The following is a 24,713-nucleotide window of genomic DNA, read 5'->3' on the forward strand; positions in this document are numbered from 1 at the left end:
CACACACACACACACACACACACACACACACACAACATAAATTCCAGAAAATAGGGATCTGGCTATAACTTAGTTCTCTGTAAAAATGAGAAACAGGTCCTCAGCTTGTTGATGCCAAATTGACCTGAAGACTCTCTTGTCCCCTAGGTTCTCCCCCAAAGGCTGATAAAGTCATTCTTCTTCCCCCAAATAAAGGCCTAACTGGAGTTCTAACTATTCAACTAATGGCTAAAAAACTTAGAATTGGGGGGAATGAGGTGGAGGCACATAGGGTTTCCCCCCATTCCCCATCAGAACTGGGATGGCTTGCAGCAAGGGTCCCCAACCCCCGGGCTGCTGACTGGTTCCGGTCCATGGCCTGTTAGGAACCGGGACGCAAGCAGGAGGTGAGGGGCGGGGCGAGCGAGCGAAGCTTCCTCTGCTGCTCCCCATCACCCCCATTCCACCTGAACCCACCCCCCACCCCATCTGTGGAAAAACTGTCTTCCACGAAAGCAGTCCCTGGTGCCAGAAAGATTGGGGACCACTGGCTTAGAGAAAATGAATTCTAAGTACTGAGCCAACTGAGACGATACCAAGTTCCAATTAGCATGTCTTAGTCAACCTCTGATTTCACCTCCTGTCAAGAGAAAAAAAGGTACTTCTCTCCATCTCCAAAAATTGACAGGTGCTTTTTACACCATAAACCTGCCTTCCCTGATAGGGCAGTTAAATAAGTGATTAGAATTTGCAACTTGTTCTAAGCAAAACCCCTTTAACTCTTAGAATCAGATCCCTTTCTGAAAGATCCTCTGCTCATTTTATAGGGAACGTGTTTTAACATGTGAGAAATCCAAGAACAGAAGTAGCCAGGACTCAAGTTCAACTCTAACCTGCCTCATGCTGCTTAGCTATCGGAGACTAATTTGCAATAATGGCCATTAAGGTTAATAGCAAAAGACAAAAACAAAATTTGCTTCGCTGGGTTATTTAATTTCAACGAAAGTCTAGAAGACTAAAAGACCCATCCTTACTACTCTAGTTTCCCTTTCAGAAAGTTTCTGAGAAGTAAGTAGTCTTGAACTCGAATAGACTGAAAATAGAGAATTCTGAACAAGTGAAACTTTATTACTAAACAATTGCTAATTAAAATAAAATGGACACTTTAATATTCTTTAAATTAATTCTAGCTAAAGCCTGATGTAGTAAATAAATATGGTCATGTCTTGTTCTTCATGACTCACTGCGACACTCTCATATCCTTTCTCACTACTACCTGTGCTTCTAAACAGACAAATCATTTCAGATAACAGGTTTGTCAAAAGTTGGGAAAGCAGTTTCCTATCAAATGAATCAGAAATAAATCACTGGAAAACCAGCCTGGTTAGAACCAGAAGAGTTACTAACAATGAGTGACTCTACTTCCCTCAAGGTTCAGGTTTCAGTTCATTTTATCTCAAAGAGGAGCTTCATGCACTGCCTCTCCTCCCACTTCCCCATGATCCAAGGACAGTCTCCTGCTGACAGAAGGTTCCTGGGGCAGGGTGAAATGGCGTGCACAGTGTGTGTGGATCCCTCCTCCCAGCTCCCAGCCACTCCCTGCATTCCCGTCTGAAACTTGAGACCTCTTGTCTCACCTACTTACTCATCCCCTGGGTGCATCCTTACCTCATCTACCCCTTATATCACCGACCACAACCTTGTGTGTGCCTACAACTACCTGTCTGTGACTCTCCCCATAAGCATAACTGCTTAAATAGGGGTGGCTTTTTTGTATGTCTTCACAAAATGTTTTCCAAGGATACACACATGATACTCATTCTTAATTTATTTTTAACTCAGAGAATACTCATAAGACCATCAGGAGAGAACTCCCTCAACTTCCTCCTCCACCACCTGTAAACATCTACCTCTGCTCCCATCCGTTCCTCCTTTCCTTCAGTTTCAGCAGAAAAGGAGCCACTCCTGGTATCCTGGATAGTCACTCCAGAGGGGCTTGGAATCTCAAACTTTCCTGACTCATGGAGACCATGTTCCATCACATCCTTTCTCCTCTAGACCTTCAAACTTTCCTCTCCAAGACCTCTTACCCTTCCACCCTACAAATGAACATGCTCAAGTCTCTCCCATCTTAACACAACTCATTAATTCAGCCACCAAATATTTATTGAGCACCTACTAGGTGCCAGGAGCTCTCTTCTACCCTGGAGATATAGCAGTAAATAAAATGAAGTTCCTGCCCTCGTGCAACTTACTTTCCAGTGGGAGAGAAAGAGGAGGTGAATGTGTAAGCATCCTAGCTACTGTTCTCTCCTCCACTTCACAGAGCCAGGCTCGCAAAAGCAGCGCGGGCAGCCTGCCTCTACTTCCTCTCCCGCCTTGGATGCCTCACCCTCTCCGAACAGGTTTGCAGTCCCCACCCCCAACACCACTGAAACAGCTCAAGCAAAGGTCACCAGCAGTGGCCTCCTCCACCAGTAAATCTTGACGGCATTTCCCAGTCTACTCTTAAACTCTCTTGCAGCGACAGGCACTTCTTGAAATTCCCTGCTGCTTTGCTCTTCTCCTCCCTCTTTGGCTACACATACCTCTGACAGTTTCTCAGGTTCCTTTCCTTCAGCCTCCCCCTTAAATGGCAGCACTTCCAGAGCTCTCTGTTTAGCCTCTTCTCACTCGCTGTGCTCCCCTCAGACCACCTCAGTCATGCCCGTGGGCCTCACTGCCAGTGATGGCCACTCGGGAGAACTGAAGGTGTGTCATCAGGACAGGCCTTTCTAAAGAGCTCCACACACACATAGCCAACTGCCTGCTACGTACCTTCACCCGCATGGCCCAAAGACCCCTCCAATTCAGGAACACTGAATTTATCTCCTTCCGTACTCCAAACTGTTCTTCTGCTATTCCTTGTACTAGAAAATGGTGCCCTCTTTCCCTCAAGATGCTAAGCCAGAAATTTAAGTTTCTTAGGCGTCAACTTAGGTTCTTCCAACACATTACACGCTCTCCTCTTCTACACAAGTCTCATCGATTCTCTCTCCTTAAACACCTCTTTTCATTCCCTCTTCCCCAATCCCACTGCAGAGGCCACCAGCTCATTTCAGTAGCCACCTTATAACTCTCCCTGTCCTGTCTCGCCCTCTTGCCCTGTTCTTATCTACTTAAGGTATTTCGCATTGTATTCTATGTGAATGGTGACCCTTGACTGTGTGACACAGGAGCCTGAGACCATCCTCCTCTAGGCTGAGCTCCACCAAATATGGATGTCATCCACTCCTGCTTACAATTCCTCAATGATTCCCCATGACCTATATGGGTGCTTTTTAAACTTTCACCCGAAGAAAGTGATGGGGGGGGAATGGAGGGTCTAGAAGAGGCACAGCCTGAAAAAGCCAGCAACTAAGGCAAATTGTATTATTTTTTTATTTAAAAAGTTAAAATTATATTTTATCTTGGATTTTAAATCCTGTATTATAATATATTCATGTTTTAATGTAGCAATAATTTCCCCCAAATTCAATTAAATGGATACCCCAAGAAGATTCTTGTACCATGTTTATCCTACAGTTTTGAGTACCCTGGCACATTTCCTACTGAGAAGCAAGAACCTATGAGATAAAATTTAAGATTCTAAGACCTACCCACCTGTCCAGGCTTATTGGACCTACTGAGCTTACTCTTTATGCTCTAGCAATGACTACTAAATCATCGTAATTCCTCCAACATACTCCAGTGATTCACAAACCCATGTCTTTCTCCAAACCTAAACTATCCTCCTCCCTGGTCTGTCCTCCCACCAAACTCCTATTCAACTGATGACTCTGAGCCTGAGCGATACTCCTCCCCAGAAACAACATAGGTACATGAACGCCCTTTGCCTGAGCACCCTCAGTATTTGTACATGCCTTCCTTATGGCATTTATTATGCAATAAAGATACTGTTTGCAGTATCTTATCTCTGCAAAAAACTACAAAAAACTACTGTCAGGGACTTCCTGGCTGGGCACTGTTCTAATCACTGTATTTTTATGTATTAACTAATTTAATTCTCTCATCAATCCTGTAAGGTTGATAGCATTCTTAACCACATTTTATAGGTATGGAAACAGACAACTAAAACTGACTGGGGGGCTTCCCTGGTGGTGCAGTGGTTGAGAGTCCGCCTGCCGATGCAGGGGACACGGGTTTGTGCCCCGGTCCGGGAAGATCCCACATGCCGTGGAGCGGCTGGGCCCGTGAGCCATGGCCGCTGAGCCTGCACGTCTGGAGCCTGTGCTCCACAACGGGAGAGGCCGCAACAGTGAGAGGCCCATGTACCACAAAAAAAAAAAAAAAAAAAAAACAACTGACTGGGGCAGGGGGGTGGGGGGGAAGGCAGGAAAGAATCCCTACCTCTAATGAAAAACTCTTTTCTACAATTGCAAGGAAAAGTTAGAAGATAATCAAATCAAATTCAGAATTCTGAGCAATTTACTACTTCTGTCATGGTGATCTCTGGTTGATAAACATATAATACTTTAGTCTTGTTTTCAACATGATAATCATCTAAATCATATTTCTTTCAACCCTTGCTGAAATAGGATAATATTAATTATTAAGATGTTTCTCAAGTTCTATTTCTCAGCCACAAAGATAAACTTCAAGTTGATGACAGAATAATAAATAAATGGAATATTTGAGATTTTTATTATATTTATCCTATGTGTAAAATTACAATAAATTTAGTGTCTGAACAACATCTTGGACACAGGTACTCAAAGAGGCACCTGAGAGAAAACATTGGGACCTAAAATAAAAGTGTTGTATGCATACAGGTAGACATATTACGGGTGGCCTATGAATGCCCTCAGAAGTCTAGCTGGCCACACAATTTGCATAAACTACGATAAACTGTCCAAAGGTGTGACAGTTCAACAAACCAAATACTTACCATATGGCTAAATATTTCACTTCCCTGGTTTTCCAACATTTTGGAAAAGATGTAATGTGGCCAAGAAAAGATGTTGAAAAACCAAACATGGGAAATATTTAGTTTTTCCCAACCAGGACCGACCAGTTAAACCAAAACGAGGTTGCTTACACTATCTATTCTACAGAAAAACTCACCCAATGAGCTTACACCCCAGATCAGATCCTGTGAGTAATACAGCTGGTCAAGGTAGAGGAAAAGGGAATCGACACACAGGCAAGTACAAGTCAACACAGAAGTGGATGTCCCTCCATGCGGGGAGCAGAGGTACTCAGCGGCCTGGCTCCAGCTCTGGCTCTCAGGCAAGCGCTCTACCAGGCTTGGCACTGCATCTTCTATACACTTCTGCATAATAAATATCAGCTGAACTGAAATGTATGGGCCAAACAGCCAGGTCCGCTGATAAAATGGAAAGTTGTCACACACCACCCAACTGCAAAAGTCACACGGAAAATCAGAGCGTGCAGATAAATAGGTGAAGGAAACAAAGGAAAAACAAACATGAGAAACTAACCGAATGCCAGGAAACATCATGGGCCCCTGAGTTCCAGCCCTGGCCAGCTTCCACAGGGGTCCCTGTCCCTTCCCAGCAGAGGCCCTGGGACAGAGCCGACATTTCTTTACTCTGTAAAGCTATCACCATCTAAGGAATCCTGTTGGAATCTTCTCCCTGCAAAGTCCATCTATTCGCGAACAAGTGTCTACTGAGTGTCTTCTATTCTAGGTCCTGGCATCCAGCAGGGAGCAAGGCAGCAAGGCCTCTCACAGAACTAACATTTTACTGGATTCAGATAATAAATACACAAACAAGATCATTTCAAATGGTGGTATTAAATAGAAAATTTTAAAAAGAAAAAAAAAAAAAGATGAGGGCTTCCCTGGTGGTGCAGTGGTTGAGAATCTGCCTGCCAATGCAGGGGACGTGGGTTCAAGCCCTGGCCCGGGAAGATCCCACATGCCACGGAGCAACTAAGCCTGTGTGCCACAACTACTGAGTCTGCACTCTAGAGCCCACAAGCCACAACTACTGAAGCCCACTGGCCACAACTACTGAAGCCCTCACACCTAGAGCCTGTGCTCCACAAGAGAAGCCACCACAATGAGAAGCCCACGCACCATAACGAAGAGTAGGCTCGCGCACCATAACTGGAGAAAGGCAGCGCACGGCAATGAAGACCCAACACAGCCAAAAATAAATAAATAAATAAATAAATAAAAAGATGAGATGGGGAAAGTGGGGAGGAGCTGCTCATTTAAACTCAGCAGTCAGGGAAGGCATCTCTGAGAAGGTCACTTTTGAGCTGAGACAGAAAGGAGGCAAAGTTGCCAGCTAAGCACAGCACTTGGAGCAGAGCATTCTCAGCAGAAGAAAAGCAAGGAACAAGGTCCGGAGGCAGGAACAAGCATGGTTTGTTCAAAGGAGAGAAAAAGCCTCACCATCCTCAGGTTTCTGTTCGAGTGCCATCTTATGATGAAGTCATCCCTGGCTCCCTACTTTAAACTGTATTCACTGACCGGCCCCAGTATTCTCTATTGCTCTTCATGATTTTTCTCCACTGAAATTTTTACCATCTGACAGGCAATAGAAATTACTTATCAATTTCTGTCTATTCCTACAGAACGTAAGCCCCTTAAGGGCAGGGATTTTTGTTATTTTAATCACTGCCGTATTGCCTGTACCTATGTGGCATAAAGCAGGCACTCAGTAAATAGTAGCTAAATAAATAAAAAGGAAAAGAAAAGAGAAAGGGAGGGAGGCAGAGAGAGAAGGAAGAGAGGAAAAGAATGAGAGGGAAAAAAGAAAAGGAGAGAGGGAGGAAAAGAGAAAGGAGGGAAAGAAGAGTCAGCCAGTGTGGCTGAAGCAAAGTAGATGGGGGAACAGGAGTGCTGGCCTTGTAGACCATGGAACAGGAGCTGGAATTTTATTTTACTTTTTTAAATTTTATTTTAATTTTATTTATTTTTGGCTCCATTGGGTTTTCCTTGCTGTGTGTGGGCTTTCTCTAGTTGCAGCGAGTGGAGGCTACTCTTCGTTGCGGTGCATGGGCTTCTCATTGCGGTGGCTTCTCTTGTTGCAGAGCACGGGCTCTAGGCGCGCGGGCTTCAGCCGTTGCAGCGCGTGGGCTCAGTAGTTGTGGCTCGTGGGCTCTAGAGCACAGACTCAGTAGTTGTGGTATGCGGGCTCAGTAGTTGTGACTCGCAGGGTTAGTTGCTCCGCGGCATGTGGGATCTTCCTGGACCAGGGATCAAACCCATGTCCCCTGAATTGTCAGGTGGATTCTTAACCACTGTGCCACCAGGGAAGTCCCTGGAATCTTATTTAAAAGACAGAAATCCACTGAAGGAAATTCAATGGCAGGGAAGCAACATGATCTAATTTGTATTTTACAGAGCTGACTGTAGCTGCCATGTGGAAAATAGGTTAGAGAGAAAAAAGCAAGGACACGAGATAAGGCACTATGAAGCTACAGATGAGGTAACAGAGGCAAGGTGATGATCGGCAGTGATCAGTGATGGAAAAGCAGATGCGAGGGTATTTCTCAAGGTAGCACCAAAAAGACTTACTGATGGACTAGATATGGGCCGTTGGATTGAAGAAAAGAGAGGAGTCAAGAATGTGCCAGTTATCAATTTATTGCTTCTCAGCTCCAAATCACCCCTTCATTGCCTGCTCTGTGAAAATTAAGATGAACCCTTTAAATATTTTTCCTTTACCAGATGCCACAATATTAAGCTTTGTTTTTAGAGGCACTGGAAAGACACTGCAGGAGGAATGGTTCCAGTGTGCTCCTCTTGGCAGGATAAATAGAGTATCAAGGATAAATACAACATCAGTATTTCTGATGTCCTATGGAGCCCTGGCCAACTTATTTTAAGATCTTTTGTTAATTTGAGACAATTGGAAAGAAAGCTAGTCTAAGCTTGCAAAACCTTCATGTTTTTATAATTATGTTTCTTACATATACAAGGATTGGGGTACTTTATTGTTTGCTCATCCTTACTCACATGCTGATACCACACTGCTTTGAGTATGATCATTTTAGAATCTGTTTCAATACATGGTAAAGCAAGGACCACCTCACTATTCTGTGCCTAAATATTCTTGGCTATTCTAAAACATTTATTCTTCTATCTGAACACAGATTGTTTTACCTATTTCCCCACCCCCAAAAGAATTCTCCACTGGAGTTGTAATTAATTTCCATTAAATCTGCATCTATTTAGTTTTCCCATCCAGGAACATGGTATATATTTCCATTTTTTTCAGATCATCCTTAATCTTTTACCATTTTCTTCACACAGAGCCTGCGCCTTTCTTGTGATACTTTCCCTTAAGTATTTTAGAATTTTTTTAGCACTAGTATAAATGAAGTATTCTTCTCCTCACAAAGGCAGTTCATTGCCATACTTCCCCTGCCAACATCTCAATGATACCAAAGAATGCTTTTAGTTCCCACTCACCACACACTACCCTGTCCTGTGATGTCCAAGTTTTGCTGGAATCATTTAGAATATTTCCTTCAGACAGCAAGGTTTTCTCTTTCAACATGTGTCTTCAATTTCAAAGATCCTTACTTAGCATTTATATTACACATTCCTTATCACTCTCAATATATGTAATTATATTGATATATATATTATATGTAACATAGAGTAACAATAATATATGATATATATATATATATATATATATATATTTCAAAGTCCATTGTCTATCACTGTTTCCTCTCCTCTTCCTACTCTGGAAGGAGGAGAGGAAATATTATTTGTTTGATTAGAGTATACTGTCCAGATTAGAGTCTATGGGTGATATAAAGTGAATCCTTGCACACCACACAGAGCTTTCTTTTCCCTGAAAGGTGAATAGTATCTAGACTGCCTATAAGATTTTTGAAGTGGACCTTTTCTCTAAATAGTCTGCTTCTTACACTAACACTATAGTGATGCAAATGAGAACAGTCTGTTTTGTGGTAGTTTTAACTTTTTCTTTTGTATCTTTATCTTCTTTTGAATGTTTCTAACCTTTTCTTTTCTTTTGAATCTTTATCTTTCTATCTAGGAACTTACTTGTAGTTTTTTTTTGTCTTTACCACTGAATTCAAGAATTTTATCAGAATATGCCTAGGTTTGTGCCTTTTCTCATCGATCTTGCCTGGAACACAGTGAACTCATTCAATCTTCAGTCTTTTTCAATCTTTTTTTGGCTCAGGGAATTTTTCTTCTATTACTTATTCCTCCTTCTAAAATTCTTGTTATCTGCATTTTTGGTTTCCTGGATCTACCCTCCAAGTCCTTCGACTTTCATGAGTTCCCATTCCAACTCTTAGTATTTTTGTTCTAAGCTTTGAAATTGTTATTTTACTCGAACTGAGTTTTAAAAAAAGAGGGCAGCAGAGATGTGCTCAAACTGCCATTTTCCCAGAACCATTTCAAATGGCGTCGTTTAGATGCTATCTTATCACTCAAGTATAAAATAGTTTCTACGTGCTCACTCAAAAGACAATTACTTTAAATTAATATTTTTAAAGCCCAAACAGCTATTTGTTGAGAAGTTACTAGACTGAAAGCTCCTTGAGAGCAGGGTATCTGCCTTCTATGTATCTCTCACCCTCTCAATAGATCTTGTAAATAAATGTGCTCAATACATCTTTACTGATATACTGATATGTTTAGCACCTTACAAGTTCCCAAAGGTAGAAGACCTTGTCATTACACTCACAAAATCTAAAGTCTAACTGAGGAGGCAAAAACAACATAAACAAAACAAATAAACAGCTGTCAGTTAAGTGTTAAACTGTCACTGAATACAACAATAGCTTAAAAATAGAAGAGATTAATAAGGACTAAAGTAGTCAGTTGGTTTCATGATGAAAGGACATCAACCAGGCCGTGAAACCACAGGTAAATTTTACTAGGAGAAAAGGTAGTCCTGACAAAGAAAATAGTCGCTGCAAAGGCATAGAGATGAGAATGAGCCAGTCAGGAAAAAGAGTGAGGAAACCAGTCTGACTGTAATAGAAGAGTCTGTCAGATACTACTAAGGAAATAAGAATAGATAAGGAGGCTGATGAAAAGAGTCTAGATTCATTCACTGGCTGAATAAGTACTGAAAAGCACTTATGCTGAAGGATGCTGTGTGCTGTCCTCAAGCAGCTTACAAAGGGAGATGAGAATATTTATGCAAATGATCATATAATAGCTTTAAGGTCATTTGAAAAATAACTATAATATAGGAGTAACATTAGAGATTAGAGCTCAGAGAACCAACAAATGAGGAAGTTGTCTTTTCTTTTAACAGGAAGTTCTCTTCTAGGACTTCCCTTGGTCTCCTTGAAGAAAACGATAAGCAAAGAACCATGGGAGGAAAACTCACAAATGCTTCTGCTACACATTCAATTTAAAAATGAAAGTTTCTCCAAACCAGAAAGGAAGTCCAATAAAGTAAGAATAACAACTCTTGGGACTTCCCTAGCGCTCCAGTGGTTAAAACTCTGCATTTCCACTGCAGGGGGCTACACATTCAATTTAAAAATGAAAGTTTCTCCAAACCAGAAAGGAAGTCCAATAAAGTAAGAATAACAACTCTTGGGACTTCCCTAGCGCTCCAGTGGTTAAAACTCTGCATTTCCACTGCAGGGGGCGCGAGTTCAATCCCCAGTCAGGGAACTAAGATCCCGCATGCCATGCAGCGCAGCCAAAAAAAAACAATGACAACTCTTTACAATTTTAAGACAGGAAAAAATTGTAACTATGTATGATGACAGATGTTAATGAGATTTATTGAGGTGATCATTTCCCAACATATAGAAATATCAAATCATTATGTCATACTCTGGAAACTAATATAACGTTGTATGTCAATTATACCTTGATTAAAAAAAAAAAAATTAAGACAGCCTGCTTGCCTCAGTCACAGATTTACTATGCAAGAAACTATCAGAAACTTCTCACAGTTCCTGCTGGGTTCATTTTCATTTTTTATTTTTTATATTTTTGGCTGTGTTGGGTCTTCGCTGCCACATGTGGGCTTTTCTCTGGTTGCGCCAAGCAGGGGTTACTCTTCGTTGCGGGCGAGGGCTTCTCATTGCGGTCACTCCTCTTGTTGCAGAGCATGGGCTCTAGGCGCACGGGCTTCAGTAGTTGTGGCACGTGGGCTCAGTAGTTGTGGCTCACGGGCTTAGTTGCTCCGCGGCACGTGGGATCTTCCCGGACCAGGGCTCGAACCTGTGTGCCCTGCATTGGCAGGCTAATTCTCAACCACTGCGCCACAAGGGAAGCCCCTGGGTTCATTTTTAAAAAGGAGATTCAGGGCTTCCCTGGTGGCGCAGTGGTTAAGAGTCCGCCTGCCGATGCAGGGGACGCGGGTTCATGCCCCGGTCCAGGAAGATCCCACATGCTGCGGAGCGGCTGGGCCCGTGAGCCATGGCCGCTGAGCCTGCGCGTCCGGAACCTGTGCTCCGCAACGGGAGAGGCCACAACAGTGAGAGGCCCGCGTACCGCAAAAAAAAAAAAAAAAAAGGAGATTCAGTGACAAGACTGGCCAGCACTGTAATGCATTCATGCCTGACCTGAATTAAAACCCAGAAGGTTCCAGTTTATGAATAAATTGAAACATAACCCAAACATAACCTTGAAACAAGGTCCTTAAAAAGAAAGAAAAAAATCCTACAGCTGCTTTAGTTTACCCCTAAAAGCAAGAGTCCTCTGGGAAAAAAAAAGGAGATATGAGAGGGCTCTTCTTTGACAAAAAAATAACTCCAGAAAAATCAACTAAAGTAAATGTCATTTACAGAAATATCTACATTAATTTAAACATTAATTTTTAAATTAAACATTAAATATCTTAAGGAAAAAACAAAACAAACAAAAAACTCTTTCTGAACCAGAATGTAACCACAATACTCTATCTGTAGCCCAGAAGCTCAAGTCCAGGGCACAGTAAGGACCTTTCAAAGATGCCAGACCTGTGCATTTTCATTTAGGGCTCTCCTGTGTAGCATCCAAGATATTCTCCTTCTGGATTTTCCCCTTTCAGCTTCTCATCAACCCCATCTCAATTCAAGGAAGAAAAATCAATTTCACATCAAAATATAAGTACATAAAATTATCTCTTACTTTACAGATACGCAGTCTTAAAGGATTTTACCCAATATCTTTTGCTCTTTTTAGAAAAGAAGAAGTCACACCCTTCCAGAAGTCAAGCTGATATAAATGAAATCCTCCAAATATATGTTGGAGTGCTGGCTCTGGCAAAGCAAGGTCAAAAATAACCAACCTCACTCCAACTGCTATCCATTTCTCTTAGAATAGGATAGAACATTCCCATTCTTCTCTCTCTGGGGAGCCCTACCTCCCAAACTCCAAAGACAGAAGCTGCATCCTAAGAAAAGTGGGGCCCAATAGTTAAGATGGAAAAGAATTTTGCTGAATTACTTGAAACTTGATTCAGGGAGATGGAGGCAGTGTGGAAACACCGTGGGGTTTGGAGCCAAGTTGAGGTGGGTTCCAACCCCAGCGCACTTTACTTTCAGGCTTCACGTTCCTTAACAAGTCTCTACAGAATGGAAATGACACACCTATCTTTAGGAGTTGTTAGGATTAGAAGCACACTTCAAAGACTTGTCCAAGATCATACAGTAAGCAGCAGAAACAGTTCTAAATGATTCAAGTGTGTTCTCTCCCCTTTGCCATTCACTTCAGAACGTTACTGTTCCTGGTAGGGAAAAAGGGAAAGATCAGGTCTGTGTGAGGGCAGGAGCTGGCACACCCTTTGTTCCACTCAAGGTTCAGTTGCTTTTTGCTAGCTCAGTTCCCTCATCACCATGACAACGGCAGCAATTTATTCAGCACCTACTTACTGGTCAGGCAGGATATATAAAGTGCTAAGCACAGGGCCTGTTACATAATAAGCACTCAATAATTGATGGCTACTTATACAGAGATCTTAGCTTCTTAAGAGAGCTTAGGAAAGGCTGGCTTCTTACAGGAAATTGAGTGGAACAGAAGTTAAAGAGACAGAAAAAGGGGAAGAACATGCCAGAGTGGGCATTTCTCAGAGAAAGGCAACGTGTACAAAGGGATGGAAGTGAAAAAGCACCATGTATGTATTCAGGGAAATACAAGTCATTCGGCATGGCTAGAGAAGACAGCAAAAACATGGAAGGCGCGGGAAGCGGGGCTAAAATGGCTGGCAGGCAGGCAGGTCTTGTTACACAAAGGATGCCTGGAATTTATCCTGTGGATTGGGGAAGCCAGTGAAAATTTTTCAACAGGGAAAAGGACACAATTAGACCTGTGTTTCAGAATGACCATTCCATCACAGAATAGAGAACGATGAACTGAAGAGAGAAGAGACTGAAGGCAGGCAGACGAGTTAGGAGACTACTGTAATGGTCTCAGCAAAAGATGGTAAGAGCTTAAACAAAGGCTGAAACAATGGGAATGGAGGGGAGGAAGCAGAATCAACAGAACTTGGTGACCCATCAGAAGTTAAGGATGACCCCCAAGTATTTGCGGAGCAGAAACAAGGAGTACAGTTTTGGACCTACTAAGTTACAGTTGTCTGGGGAGAATAAATGGGATGTCTGGAGCAGAGAGGAGTCAGGGCTAGAGATACAGACTAGGGAGTCATCTCCCAGCCTTGACAGCCGAGGCCCTGGGCATAGATGAGATCAGTCAGCAAGTGTCTGTGAAGTGAGATGAAGGCTAATGACAGATACCAGGAACACCCACACCAGGAGGAAGAAAGAGAAAAAGAAGCCCAAAGGAGAGGAGAAGGAATAGGTAGGGAGCTGGAAGGAAATTATACCATAAAAGCTAAGGAAGGAGGGAGTTTTATAAAGATATTGGTCCACAGCATCCAATGCTGCAGAGAAAGATGTGGGTACTTTTCAGTCTAAAATCAGAAGTCACTGGTGGCCTTGGAGACGTTTTTTTCAGAGGCTTGATGAGACAGAAGCAACAGACTGAGGAGTGAGCAAAGGTAAGAAACAAAATAAAGGAAATGTAGGCTCTACTTTCTAAGATCTATGAGAGGGAGTGAACGCTAGCACACGAAAGCAAATAGGTTCCAATACAAGATCGCGGGAGGATACTTTTCTTAAGATGGGAGAAACTTCAGCGTATCTATAGGCTGAAGGGAGGGGGCCGAGAGCCAAGTGTTAAGTGAGAGGCTAAAGATGAGAGGAAAAAACAAAGACAAAAGACTACAAGTGAATAGATGGATCAATAAAGTAAGATCCCAAGATCCCAGAAGAGGAGAAGGGATGAGGACTGAGATCATAGTCACAGGGACACACTGCAGAACAGGAGGGGACAGTTCTTCCTCTGAGGAAAGAAGGAAAGAGGATACGGGTGGGAACTGATATAGGTGGGTTTGTGAGTGTTGCGGAGGGATGCTGAGGGAGTCTGGCGTTCCTTACAGGCTAGTAAGAATGAAGAGTGGTAGTACACAGATTGGCTTCTCGCTTCACAGTCCTCTTTGAGAAACTGATGAACGCTGGAGACTCTGCTCCCCCAAAAGGCACATAAGCACTCTCACTCACAATTCTACACACGGCTTTGGAGTTTCCAGGTCCACTAAAGCCAACCCGTGTATCCAAAGATTCTGTCAGCTGTGATGCTATAAAATTCCAAAGAAATGGCCTTTCGGAAAATATTTTATTCATAGAAGAGCATCCACAAGGGAAGGCAACTTATTCATTATAAACACAAATATACGAAAACTCTTACTTAAATGTCCATGACATAGTCCAAAAAAAGTTGGACTAGACTTCACTGGTGGAGCAGTGGTTAAGAATCAGCCTGCCAATGAAGGGGACACGAGTTCGAGCCCTGGTCCGGGAAGATCCCACATGCCGCGGAGCAACTAAGCCTGTGTACCACAACTACTGAGCCTGGGCTCTAGAGCCCGCGAGCCACAACAACTGAGCCCGCACACCACAACTACTGAAGCTGCGCACCTAGAGCCCATGCTCCGCAACAAGAGAAGCCACCGCAATGAGATGCCCGCGCACCGCAACAAAGAGTAGCCCCCGCTCACCACAACTAGAGAAAGCCCGCACACAGCAACGAAGACCCAACACAGCCAAAAATAAATAAATAAAGACAATGAGCGACAGAGCCTTGGATTTAGCAACGCCTTTAGATAAAAATAGTATTTTTAAAAGATAAAAGATCCATCTAGAGCTGACCCTTAGGTCTAAAGATAGAGGACTGAACAAGGCTGGTGGTAAATGCAACTTAAAGGAAAAATGGATGCAAGAAAACTTTTGAACGAGGAGCCAAAAGGAGTTGTTCACGAAGGACAAATGGGGGGAAAAGGAAGAGTCAAAAACCATGTGAAGGTTGAGCATCCACACGTGCCTTTTCATACATAGCTGGAAGATGCTTGAGGCTAAGAAACCATGCTTAAATTTCAGAGCCATTTGCCAGAGCCTACAGGCTTAGAAATGCACACATGCCAGATGTCTACATGAAACAAACCAGCTACTCTGTGCTGCTCTAGTCAACCGCTTGCACTGACACAACACGTGCTGAACTAGGGTAGAGGGTGCCGACAGGAGCAACTGATGGAGGAGTCAAGTATTACTTGCAAAAAAGAATTACACTAATTGATTCCATTCATCACTTCACATGTAATCATATTCCGCTAAGTAACACTACATATTAAAAACAGCCAAGTCACTATGCATCCATTCACTATCAGAAACAATAAAGATTACACATACCAAGCACTTAACTACACGCACACACCACACTCAGCTGTTCTCCTACGATCTCATTTTAAACCTCCTTACAACTCTAATAAGGTTGTCCTTCATTTTTTAAGAACTGAAGAACTAAAACCAGGGAGGTTAGGCAGTCCATCCAAGGTCACAGGGCTAAGTGACAGCCAGGACTTGGACCCAAGCCCACCAGATGCCAAAACCCACGCTCCTTAAATGATCATACAACCCCACCCCTTGTGCCAAAATCAAATCCCCAAGACAGAGACTCTGCTTCAATTAAAATCTGAGGTGAACAAAAATTTATTGCACTCCTAAAACAATACATAAAGAAATTGTTGAGCAGTTGTTTAAAGGACTTAGGAGCTTACATGGAGGTGAAATGAAAAACAATTTAAATATTTACAAAATCTATGACTGGCAAAAATGATATAAAATGTAAATGCTATAAGGTTTGGAGAAAGAGAGCTCACAGTGCTCAGGGGCAGGTTTAGAAAAAAGGTAGAAGTTCAACTAACTCTTAAAGAACTGTGAGAAATGGTGCAGACAAGCGGGAAGGAGTGTTTCAAAGACCGTTCCTGATTAATCATGAGAGAGAACTAGGAAGAACTGTAATCATTAAAATATAAATGCATGTGAAGGCTGTTTTTAGCCAATCATCTGAACTTTCAACCCTGAGGTGCTAATCCTCACAAAGGCCAGGAAAGAAGGCAGCCACCAAGGGCTGGGCTGAGAGTGAAGGGTTAAAGATTTCTCTTATTCAAAAATCCAGGGGCTTCCCTGGTAGAGAAGTGGTTAAGAATCCGCCTGTCAAAGCAGGGGACACATGTTCGTGCCCTGGTCCAGGAAGATCCCACATGCCGCGGAGCAACTAAGCCCATGAGCCACAACTACTGTGTCTGCACTCTAGAGCCCGCGAGCCACAACTACCGAGCCACGTGCCACAACTACTGAAGCCCACGCACCTAGAGCCCAAACTCTGAAACAGTTCAAGCCACCGCAATGAGAAGCCCACGCAATGAGAAGCCCACGCACCGCAAGGAAGACACAACGCAGCCATAAATAAATAGATAAATAAATTTATAAAAAAAAAATCCAGCTCAGCGTTATGGACTGTCAAACAACAAGATTAATTTTTCAAAATACATAGAACTAGGGTGTCTAAACAAGCGCTATCCTTTACAGTAAAGTGAATCATTCTTCCAGTGAAATTTGTCTGTCACTACTCTTCTGGAACTACCCTCAAAACCAGTTTACCATCATTCTAATTTTTTGACAGTTACAAATAAAACACATTTATAATCACTCTAATTTTTTCATTCACAGCTAGTTTGGACTCCAGAAGAACATCAACCAGCTTTTCTCTACTTGACACCAAGTAACCCATAAAATGAAACTCTACCCTCAAAGAATTAAAATTTGCCGCTATGAGGATTTTCAAAGGAATGTGTCACAGGCTCTGACAAGCAATTCCTAAAGATAAGCTCCAACATAAGGCGGGTATAGCCCACCAAAAATATAGATATGCAACTTTCAGAGAATAAATCACTTAGATAATGCCCGGTTTTGGTTTTTCAAAAACCCACACACCTGCCTTCCTTAATACTCCTAACACTAGGAACGACAACTGCTTAGTCATAATTTTCTGATAAAGGTGTTTCTTATGAATTAATGACTATGCTACATATTTGGGGGGAAGTGGCCCACTTTCCCATTATAAGTAAAGTAAGAAGGATTTACCAGTTTTCTAGTGGCTTAATTCCAATTGCCCACTTTGAACACGGTGAAATACAATCTCAATTCAGCATCTCCCCCTTTTCCTCTTCAACTCCCCCACCTCTGCCCAACTCCTAAAGAGGATTCACTTCAACTCCTAGGAAGCAGCTGTCTCTCTCCCCTCCACCTTCAAGGTGGACCTGTACCACTCTTTGAGGACCCTGAGATACATGATGAAACAGACAGGAGAAAGGGAGGATGTGACTGGGTTTGTTGTGTTTGTGGTCAGAGAAGTGTTCAAAAAAAGAAAGGGAGGATCCCTTCCTGTAAGCGTTATTTCATCTTAGATACCTTTCCAGTTGTCATCTTGGGACCGTTTTCAGGCACTGAAAGACTTGCACCCCTTCTAATTTGCCACAGACTGCCTTCTTTCCTTCACACTTATGACAACTTCACGAGCTAAATCACAGCCCTCTCTACCAGCATCCAGTTTTGTATTTAAGGTTCTCTGCTGTTCCTTTTTCACAACAACAAAGCAGACAGCTTCCTCTTTTCTTAGAAGGCAGTTTCTGTACAGAACCCTCATGGACTGTTTTGTCTCATGGACTGTTTTGTTGGTATTTTTAAGTGATTTCCCTACCGGACTCAGAGCTCCTTGAAAGCTAACACAGTACCATACTCACCTCTGTATCCCTAGCACATAGTAAGCAGAGAATAAATGTCTGCTGAATCAAGTGAAAGATAGATTTAAAAGAGATTTCAGAAAGAGAATCAACAAGACTCTTTGGAATTATGGCATACAACTGTTTCGTAGCATTTGCTTAGAGTAAAAATTAGAGTTAATAAATAGCTTGTGCAATAACCGTAAAGATATTTAAATCATTCGATGGTAACAGATGCCATAATTACATGTCAGCTGAAGATAACGTACTTATTAGTGAGCAACTTTAGACAAAATACTTAACCTTTCTGAGTCTTAGTTTTCCCTTCTGTTAAACCAAAACAACAACAAAAAACTATTAACAGGTGTTAATAACATCTGTTCTACCTAATCACAAAGTTGCAGTGAGACTCAAACGACATAATGCATAAGATCATGACACAAACACAATGAATTATCAGACAGATTTAAACAAATTCCCCTCATTAGTGTTATTTTATGTGCATACACTTGACTAAAACATATGACTCAAGTTCAGACAACAGAGCTTATTACCAAATACATAATAAATATAACAATACATGTGAATCATGAAAAAATTTTCAGTTATGGGAATACTTGCAGAAGCCTCCTGCCTATTCAATTAGTCTACAGAAAAGCTTATGATTAGGTGTCCGTTCAATTTTAAATGATTCTCTGGACAGTGCTGGGCTGCTCTTTTTGGTGCAAAAGCAGGCAGCTTTAAGCACCAAGTCCATGGTGACCTGCCTGAATGAAGCACCAGCCACAGCACTGGGTTTTGCAACGCACTCTGCGGCAAACAGCCCAGGGTGGCACAACCTGCGTTCCGGCGCAGAGCTGGCTCATCTGCGACCAGAGCCTGCAGCTGAAAATACAGGCGAGCACAAAGAAAATTCTTTAATGGCATACAGCTCAGACGATCGCTATAATTAGGACCAACTACAGCCTGAACCTACAAAAATGAATAAAATGGAGGAATGAGTGCACCAAAGCCAACAACACACAATGAACACATAGTTAAAAGCATTTTTTTTTTCCCCAGAAGAAAAAAGTACTTTTGTCAGAGCAGTAACCATAGAGAAAATTTTAAACAAACAAAGGTCCCTTCAAAATATGGTACAGACATCACAAATAGCATGCTATAGATTTGGGGGTTGTTGGTGGTTTCAACTTCACTTGAATTCCTAAAAATGTCTACCTACTCCTCCAGTCTACCATCCTCTGTACCTTAAGCAAGAGAGACAGACAGATGGCCAAGATGCTGACACTGCAGGTCCGAGGTTTTTCAACTATATTTTTTCCCGTTTTCCATCGCTAAAAGAGATGAAATACAGGATAATGTAGTATAAACCTTTAAGAAACCAATTCAAACTCAGTTACACGCCAAAGCAAAACAACCCTGCATCAGAAAACAAACCAGGCACTTGTCCTTAAAAATGTTGAAGGCTTGGCAATACAGTTTGTAGGAGTTTCACACTTTCTTGAAGGAGACAAAGGTGAGCTAATCAGTGTGAGTCCTAGAAATAGTTCCTTGGAATCATCTCTAGAAACACCCAGAGAAGTAAACGATAAAAAGCTGGAAGCAGATATATCAAGAATAAAGAGCTTCCAGGATTTCCCTTTCCATGTAAAAGCTATCAACTCCTATTTTTAATCTCGTTCTGATGCAAACATCCAGCCAAACTTCTCTCCTTCTGGCTAATCAAAGATAGCTGATGTGATACTATAAAGTAACTTTTAAAAGTCTGACTTGAATGAAAGTCATCACGGATTGAATGACAATGCTTTAGTCCAGAAGAATGAGGTTTTTTGAGAGGCAGAACCAAGATAGCAATGCCCTAAACATTTCACAGAAACAAACTCACCCACCACAACTGAATCTGGGGACTGGCCAAAGAATAACTTCCCAACTGGTTAACTGAAAAAAAATATGCTGATAATTAAGTGCAAAAGAAAACAGCACCTCCCTATACATTGGGAAAACCTAACAGGGTTATTAAAAATAATTATTTCCCTCCATGCCCAACTGGCTTTATAACACTCAAATCTACTTCTGGTTTTTCATTGTAAAGGACTGCGGGGTGGGAGAGAGAATGCCTTGATAAGTAAACAAAAAGTCAGAACTCTACTGGGAACTTATCACATTCTTCTTTTCCAACCAACAATTTTTAATCCACTTGAAAAATGCTAGCGAAGAGGGCCTTTGGCAAAGAACTCAATAAGAATATGCAACTCTGGGGACACCACCACAGTACTGACATCAAGCTTGGAGAAAATGCTGCTTTTGTCTCAGAGGCAGCCTGTGATAAAAACAGGAACTTTGTGGAGAACTGATCACAACTGCACAAGAAGCCTGATCACATGCCCACAACAGAGCAACGTTTCTCTCATTGTTGTCCAGGGACTTCTCTAATAATAGTGGCTCGACTTATTCCATTCTTTTAATTCTCAATACCAATCCAACCCTCCTTGTAACAAACCATTAACAAAAGAAAGAGGGTGCCGGCCAGGATTTGCATGTAACCGGTAGCCACCTCTCTCCTTCCCTCTTCAAAGACTGCAAAAGGTGATCAGATGCAGACAATTCAGCCCGAATACAGGCACCAGGAAAAAAAACCCTCATGACAAAGGTGTTCTAGAAGCAGCCCTGTGTGTCCCTCTCTGTGTTAATGCCACTTCTTCTGGCCTCCCTAGGACCCTCTACGGCCCACCCCGCTTCTATCTCTGTCCTGTCACTAGGGAGGCATCTCGCATTGTTAAAGAAGGAAGAAGAAATGCTGGCGGATTTCCCCTGTCTTTCTCTTTTTCTGAAGGCGGGGAAGGGGAGCTGAAACAGGCTAGGGCCCTCCCCTGGAAAAAGGTAGAGGAGGACAGGAGAAAGCTGTCAGCCACCCTGCTGGCGGCCTCACCCCCGCCCCGCCCCCACCGTGCCCCGGCGCCCGGGCAGAAGCCTGAAGCAGGAGGACACAGCTTTGTCTCGGGTTTTGGGGGGCAGGGAGCGCAGAAGCAGCCCGGGCCTGGGGAGGACCTCTCCTCCAAGCCTCTGCTCACCCCCTCCCATGGAACACAATGAATCACACGGAAACCCACTTCCCAGGGTGAGAGAGAAGGGGAGCGCCCCTTCAGAGCCCGGGCCAGATTTCCGGGACCCTCCTCCACTCTGCCCGCACGGCCACCAGGGCGCGCGGCGGGGACCTGGTCTCCCCTCGCCGCGATCCGCAGCGGCGCCCGGGAGCCCGCTCCCCCCCCGCCCGTCTCCTACCCTCCGAGAGCTCCAGCTCCAGCTCCGCCAGCTGCGCCCGCACTTCGGGCGGCAGCGCCGCCACCGCAGCCGGCGAGGGTTCCAGGCCTCGCTCCGCCATCCCGGCTCTGTCAGCCACACTCCGGAAGACAACCGAGGGGGCCGAAAGAGGGACGGACTGACGCGAGCCCACACCCCGGCTACAGGATCCGGCTCCGGCCGCCAAGCGCCGCCAGCGCCTCCGCTGCCGCCGCCGCCATGAGCAAGGGTCACGTGAGCGCGGCAGCCCCGCCCCCGGGCTGAGGATGCACCGCCTCCGAAGCCGAGTCAGGCTGAGCACTCGCGGTCTGATGGCGCCCTCTACTGGGAGACTCCTGAAACGACGAGTCCAAGCCCGCCGCCCCGATTTCTCCAACGCTAAATACGCCAACGGTGTTGATGTCCACCGGGACACGTAGCCTTTACCTTTTACGAACTCACGACCACGCAGTTTTCAGGGGCCCCAGGCCTTGCTTTTTCCAGTTCTCTTCACTTAGTAGTGTATCCCTTTGTCTTGTCACTTCTTCCGTTTCCCCCTAATTGACACCTCCGATTCATAAACATTTGAACTCAGGCCAGTTCTTTCACTGGGGCTTCCGATTGCATTTACCAGGAGCTCTTTTTTTTCTATTTCAGTTCTAGCATTTAAGACAAAGGAGGGAGAATCTGCCTCCCCCTTCCTAGACATCTAACCACTTACAGGAGAACTTCGTCTTCTTTATCTTTTTATCCTCCTTGGTGTATGACTTAATAGGTGTTCCAAAAGTATTAATATTTTAATTCATTATAAGGATCCACACATGTGTGTGTTTTTACCAGGAACTACTGGGGCAGATGCCTTAAACTGTCATTCATAGTCTTTCTTTAGTAGTATTGAATCTTTTTTTAAACGTCAAAAGTCCCCTGCAGAATTAGAGGGAATTCCAGTGTTTTTCCTTCCCTTCCATTCTGATCCAAAATTGGTCCTTTGAGAGTAAGGCCTTAGCATCTGTTCTTTAGTAGTTCCCAGACAGTATTATATCACTCATGGGCTGGAGGGGAAAAAAAATTTTTTTTTAGGTTGAGGAAAGAATTTCAGCTTAAAAAAGGAAAGTAATATGGTTGACTGGGAAGTAGACTTTGAAATTTCCGTTTAACTGCAACAATGTAAGGAGAATCTATGGGAATATATGTATGTATGTCTTCTGGTTTACATGAGGACTATGGCAGTTTTTAAATTTTATTTTATCTATTAAATTATGGCTACGTTGCGTGTTCATTGCTGAGCGCAGGCTTTCTCTAGTTGCGGTGAGCGGGGTCTACTCATTGTTGCGGTGCACAGGCTTCTGGTTGCGGTGGCTTCTCTTGTTGTGGAGCTCGGGCTCTAGGCGAGTGGGCTTCAGTAGTTGTGGTGTATGGGCTCAGCAGTTGTGGCTCGTGGGCTCATGGAACACAGGCTCAGTTGTGGCGCACGGGCTTAGTTGCTCCGCGACATGTGGGATCTTCCTGGACCAGGGCTTGAACCCGTGTCCCCTGCACTGGCAGGCGGATTCTTAACCACTGCGCCACCAGGGAAGCCCTTAAATAAGAGATTTTTAAAGGAAAGAAAAAATTTATGAGGATCAGGAAAATTTGAACACTAGATATTTAGGAATTATTGTCATATTTTTACATATGGTAATGACATTGTGATTATATACTTTAAAATAGTAATTTTTAATGGGAAAACATACTCAAATATTTATGGATGAAATGGTATGCCTGAGATTTGCTTCATAATAACCCAGTGTAAGGTGGGGTGAGAAGAAGGTAGAGGTATATCTGAAGTAATATTGGCTGAGATCATAGAAGGAGTTGGGTGACGGGAATATGCAGCTTGATTATACTATTCTACTTTTGTATATATTTTTAAATTTCCATAAATAAACATTTTTTTTAAGTACAGAGAAATATTTCTGCAGGAGATCATACCTTTGTAATTGTATCTTTTTCTATTTTTTCTAATATTGCTATATATTAAGAGAATGGGTACTTTAAAACATGAATCTACAAAGCAATCTTTACTAAAAGTTTCATAATTATAACAGTTGAAAAACTGGAAATATTGTCTACCCAGAAATCCAAGAGAATCAACTAAAATACTATCATTCACTCATTCATTCATTCAAACATACTGAGTTAATGTAACATGTTAGGAACTGTCTAGGTGCTAGGAATACAGTGTTTGAAAAAGGTGTATACTCTCACGGAGCTTAGTTTAGTTCTATCAGAATTACAATTAGTTTTATGAAGTGGCTTAAGATTAGGCCAACATATAAAAATAAATAATTTCCTGTCTTACAGCAATTGGCAATTCAAAGAAAAAGCCATTCGGTCACAGCAAAACGTAAGTAGGAATAAACCTAACAAGAAATGTGTACGATTTATATGAGGAAAACTGTAAACCTAAATAATAGTTACCTATTCCCAGATGGGAAGACACAATATCATAAGGATATCAATACTCCAAAAATTAATCTATAAAAGTTAATGCAGGGCTTCCCTGGTGGCGCAGTGGTTGAGAGTCCGCCTGCCGATGCAGGGGATACAGGTTCGTGCCCCGGTCCGGGAAGATCCCACATGCCGCGGAGCAGCTGGGCCCATGAGCCATGGCCGCTGAGCCTGCGCGTCCGGAGCCTGTGCTCCACAACGGGAGAGGCCACAACAGTGAGTAGGCCCGCGTACCGCAAAAAAAAAAAAAAAAAAAAAAAAAAGTGAATGCAATCTTTATCAAAATATTACTGTAATTTTCTAAATCTTGACAAGCAGATTCTAAAGTTTAAATAGAAGATTAAATGCTCAAGGAAAGTCAAGAAAAATTTAAAATTTTAGAAGAGGAATTTGCCTGAGCAGATATCAAAACATACTAAAAATCAACAAGCCTCAAAACCAAAAAGTCATGAAGGAATACTGATTGTGAATAATGAAAGATAAGACAAACATGCATGTTCTTTAGTGGCAAGACTCATAATTTTTGTCGAGTTAGTTCTCCCAAAATTTCTTGTAAGTACAATGCAATATCCATAAAATCTTCAACAGAACGTTTTGGTTTTTTTTTTTAACAAAATTTGTTAGGTGATTCTAAAGCTCATATTAAAGAAAAAAATTCACAAGAATGGACAAACATTCTAAATAAAAAAACCATGGAAACAATTTGTCCTTTCAAATAACAAAATATGCTAAAAAGCTACTGGAGTTAAAACAGGGTGTTATTAGTGCAGGAAGAGGATAGAAGGAATTTGATAAATACTGAAGAAACAGACTTACGCATAACTAGGAATTTCCTTTATGATAACGGTGGCACATCAAATCAAGGAGAAAAGATCAAGTATCTAACAAATTGTT

The 24,713-nt window shown here is 42.6% G+C and overlaps 1 protein-coding gene across 4 annotated transcripts in view; it reads right to left on the reverse strand.

Moving 5' to 3' along the window:
- Positions 1–21,580, reverse strand: part of DIP2B (disco interacting protein 2 homolog B) — a 240,956-nt gene extending 219,376 nt beyond the window's left edge. For 3 of the 4 annotated variants that reach the window (XM_032644945.1, XM_032644944.1, XM_032644942.1), the window contains exon 1: positions 21,333–21,564. In XM_032644945.1, the coding sequence (XP_032500836.1) occupies positions 21,333–21,432 (100 nt within the window). In that variant the 5' untranslated portion in view covers positions 21,433–21,564. Of the gene's footprint in view, positions 1–21,332 lie in introns of all 4 variants that reach the window. The other variant, XM_032644943.1, reaches the window with a different exon arrangement.
- Between the last annotated feature and the right edge of the window lie 3,133 nt (positions 21,581–24,713).

This window comes from Phocoena sinus, chromosome 10 (genome assembly GCF_008692025.1).
Source record: "Phocoena sinus isolate mPhoSin1 chromosome 10, mPhoSin1.pri, whole genome shotgun sequence".
In the NCBI taxonomy this organism is placed as follows: Eukaryota; Metazoa; Chordata; class Mammalia; order Artiodactyla; family Phocoenidae; genus Phocoena; species Phocoena sinus.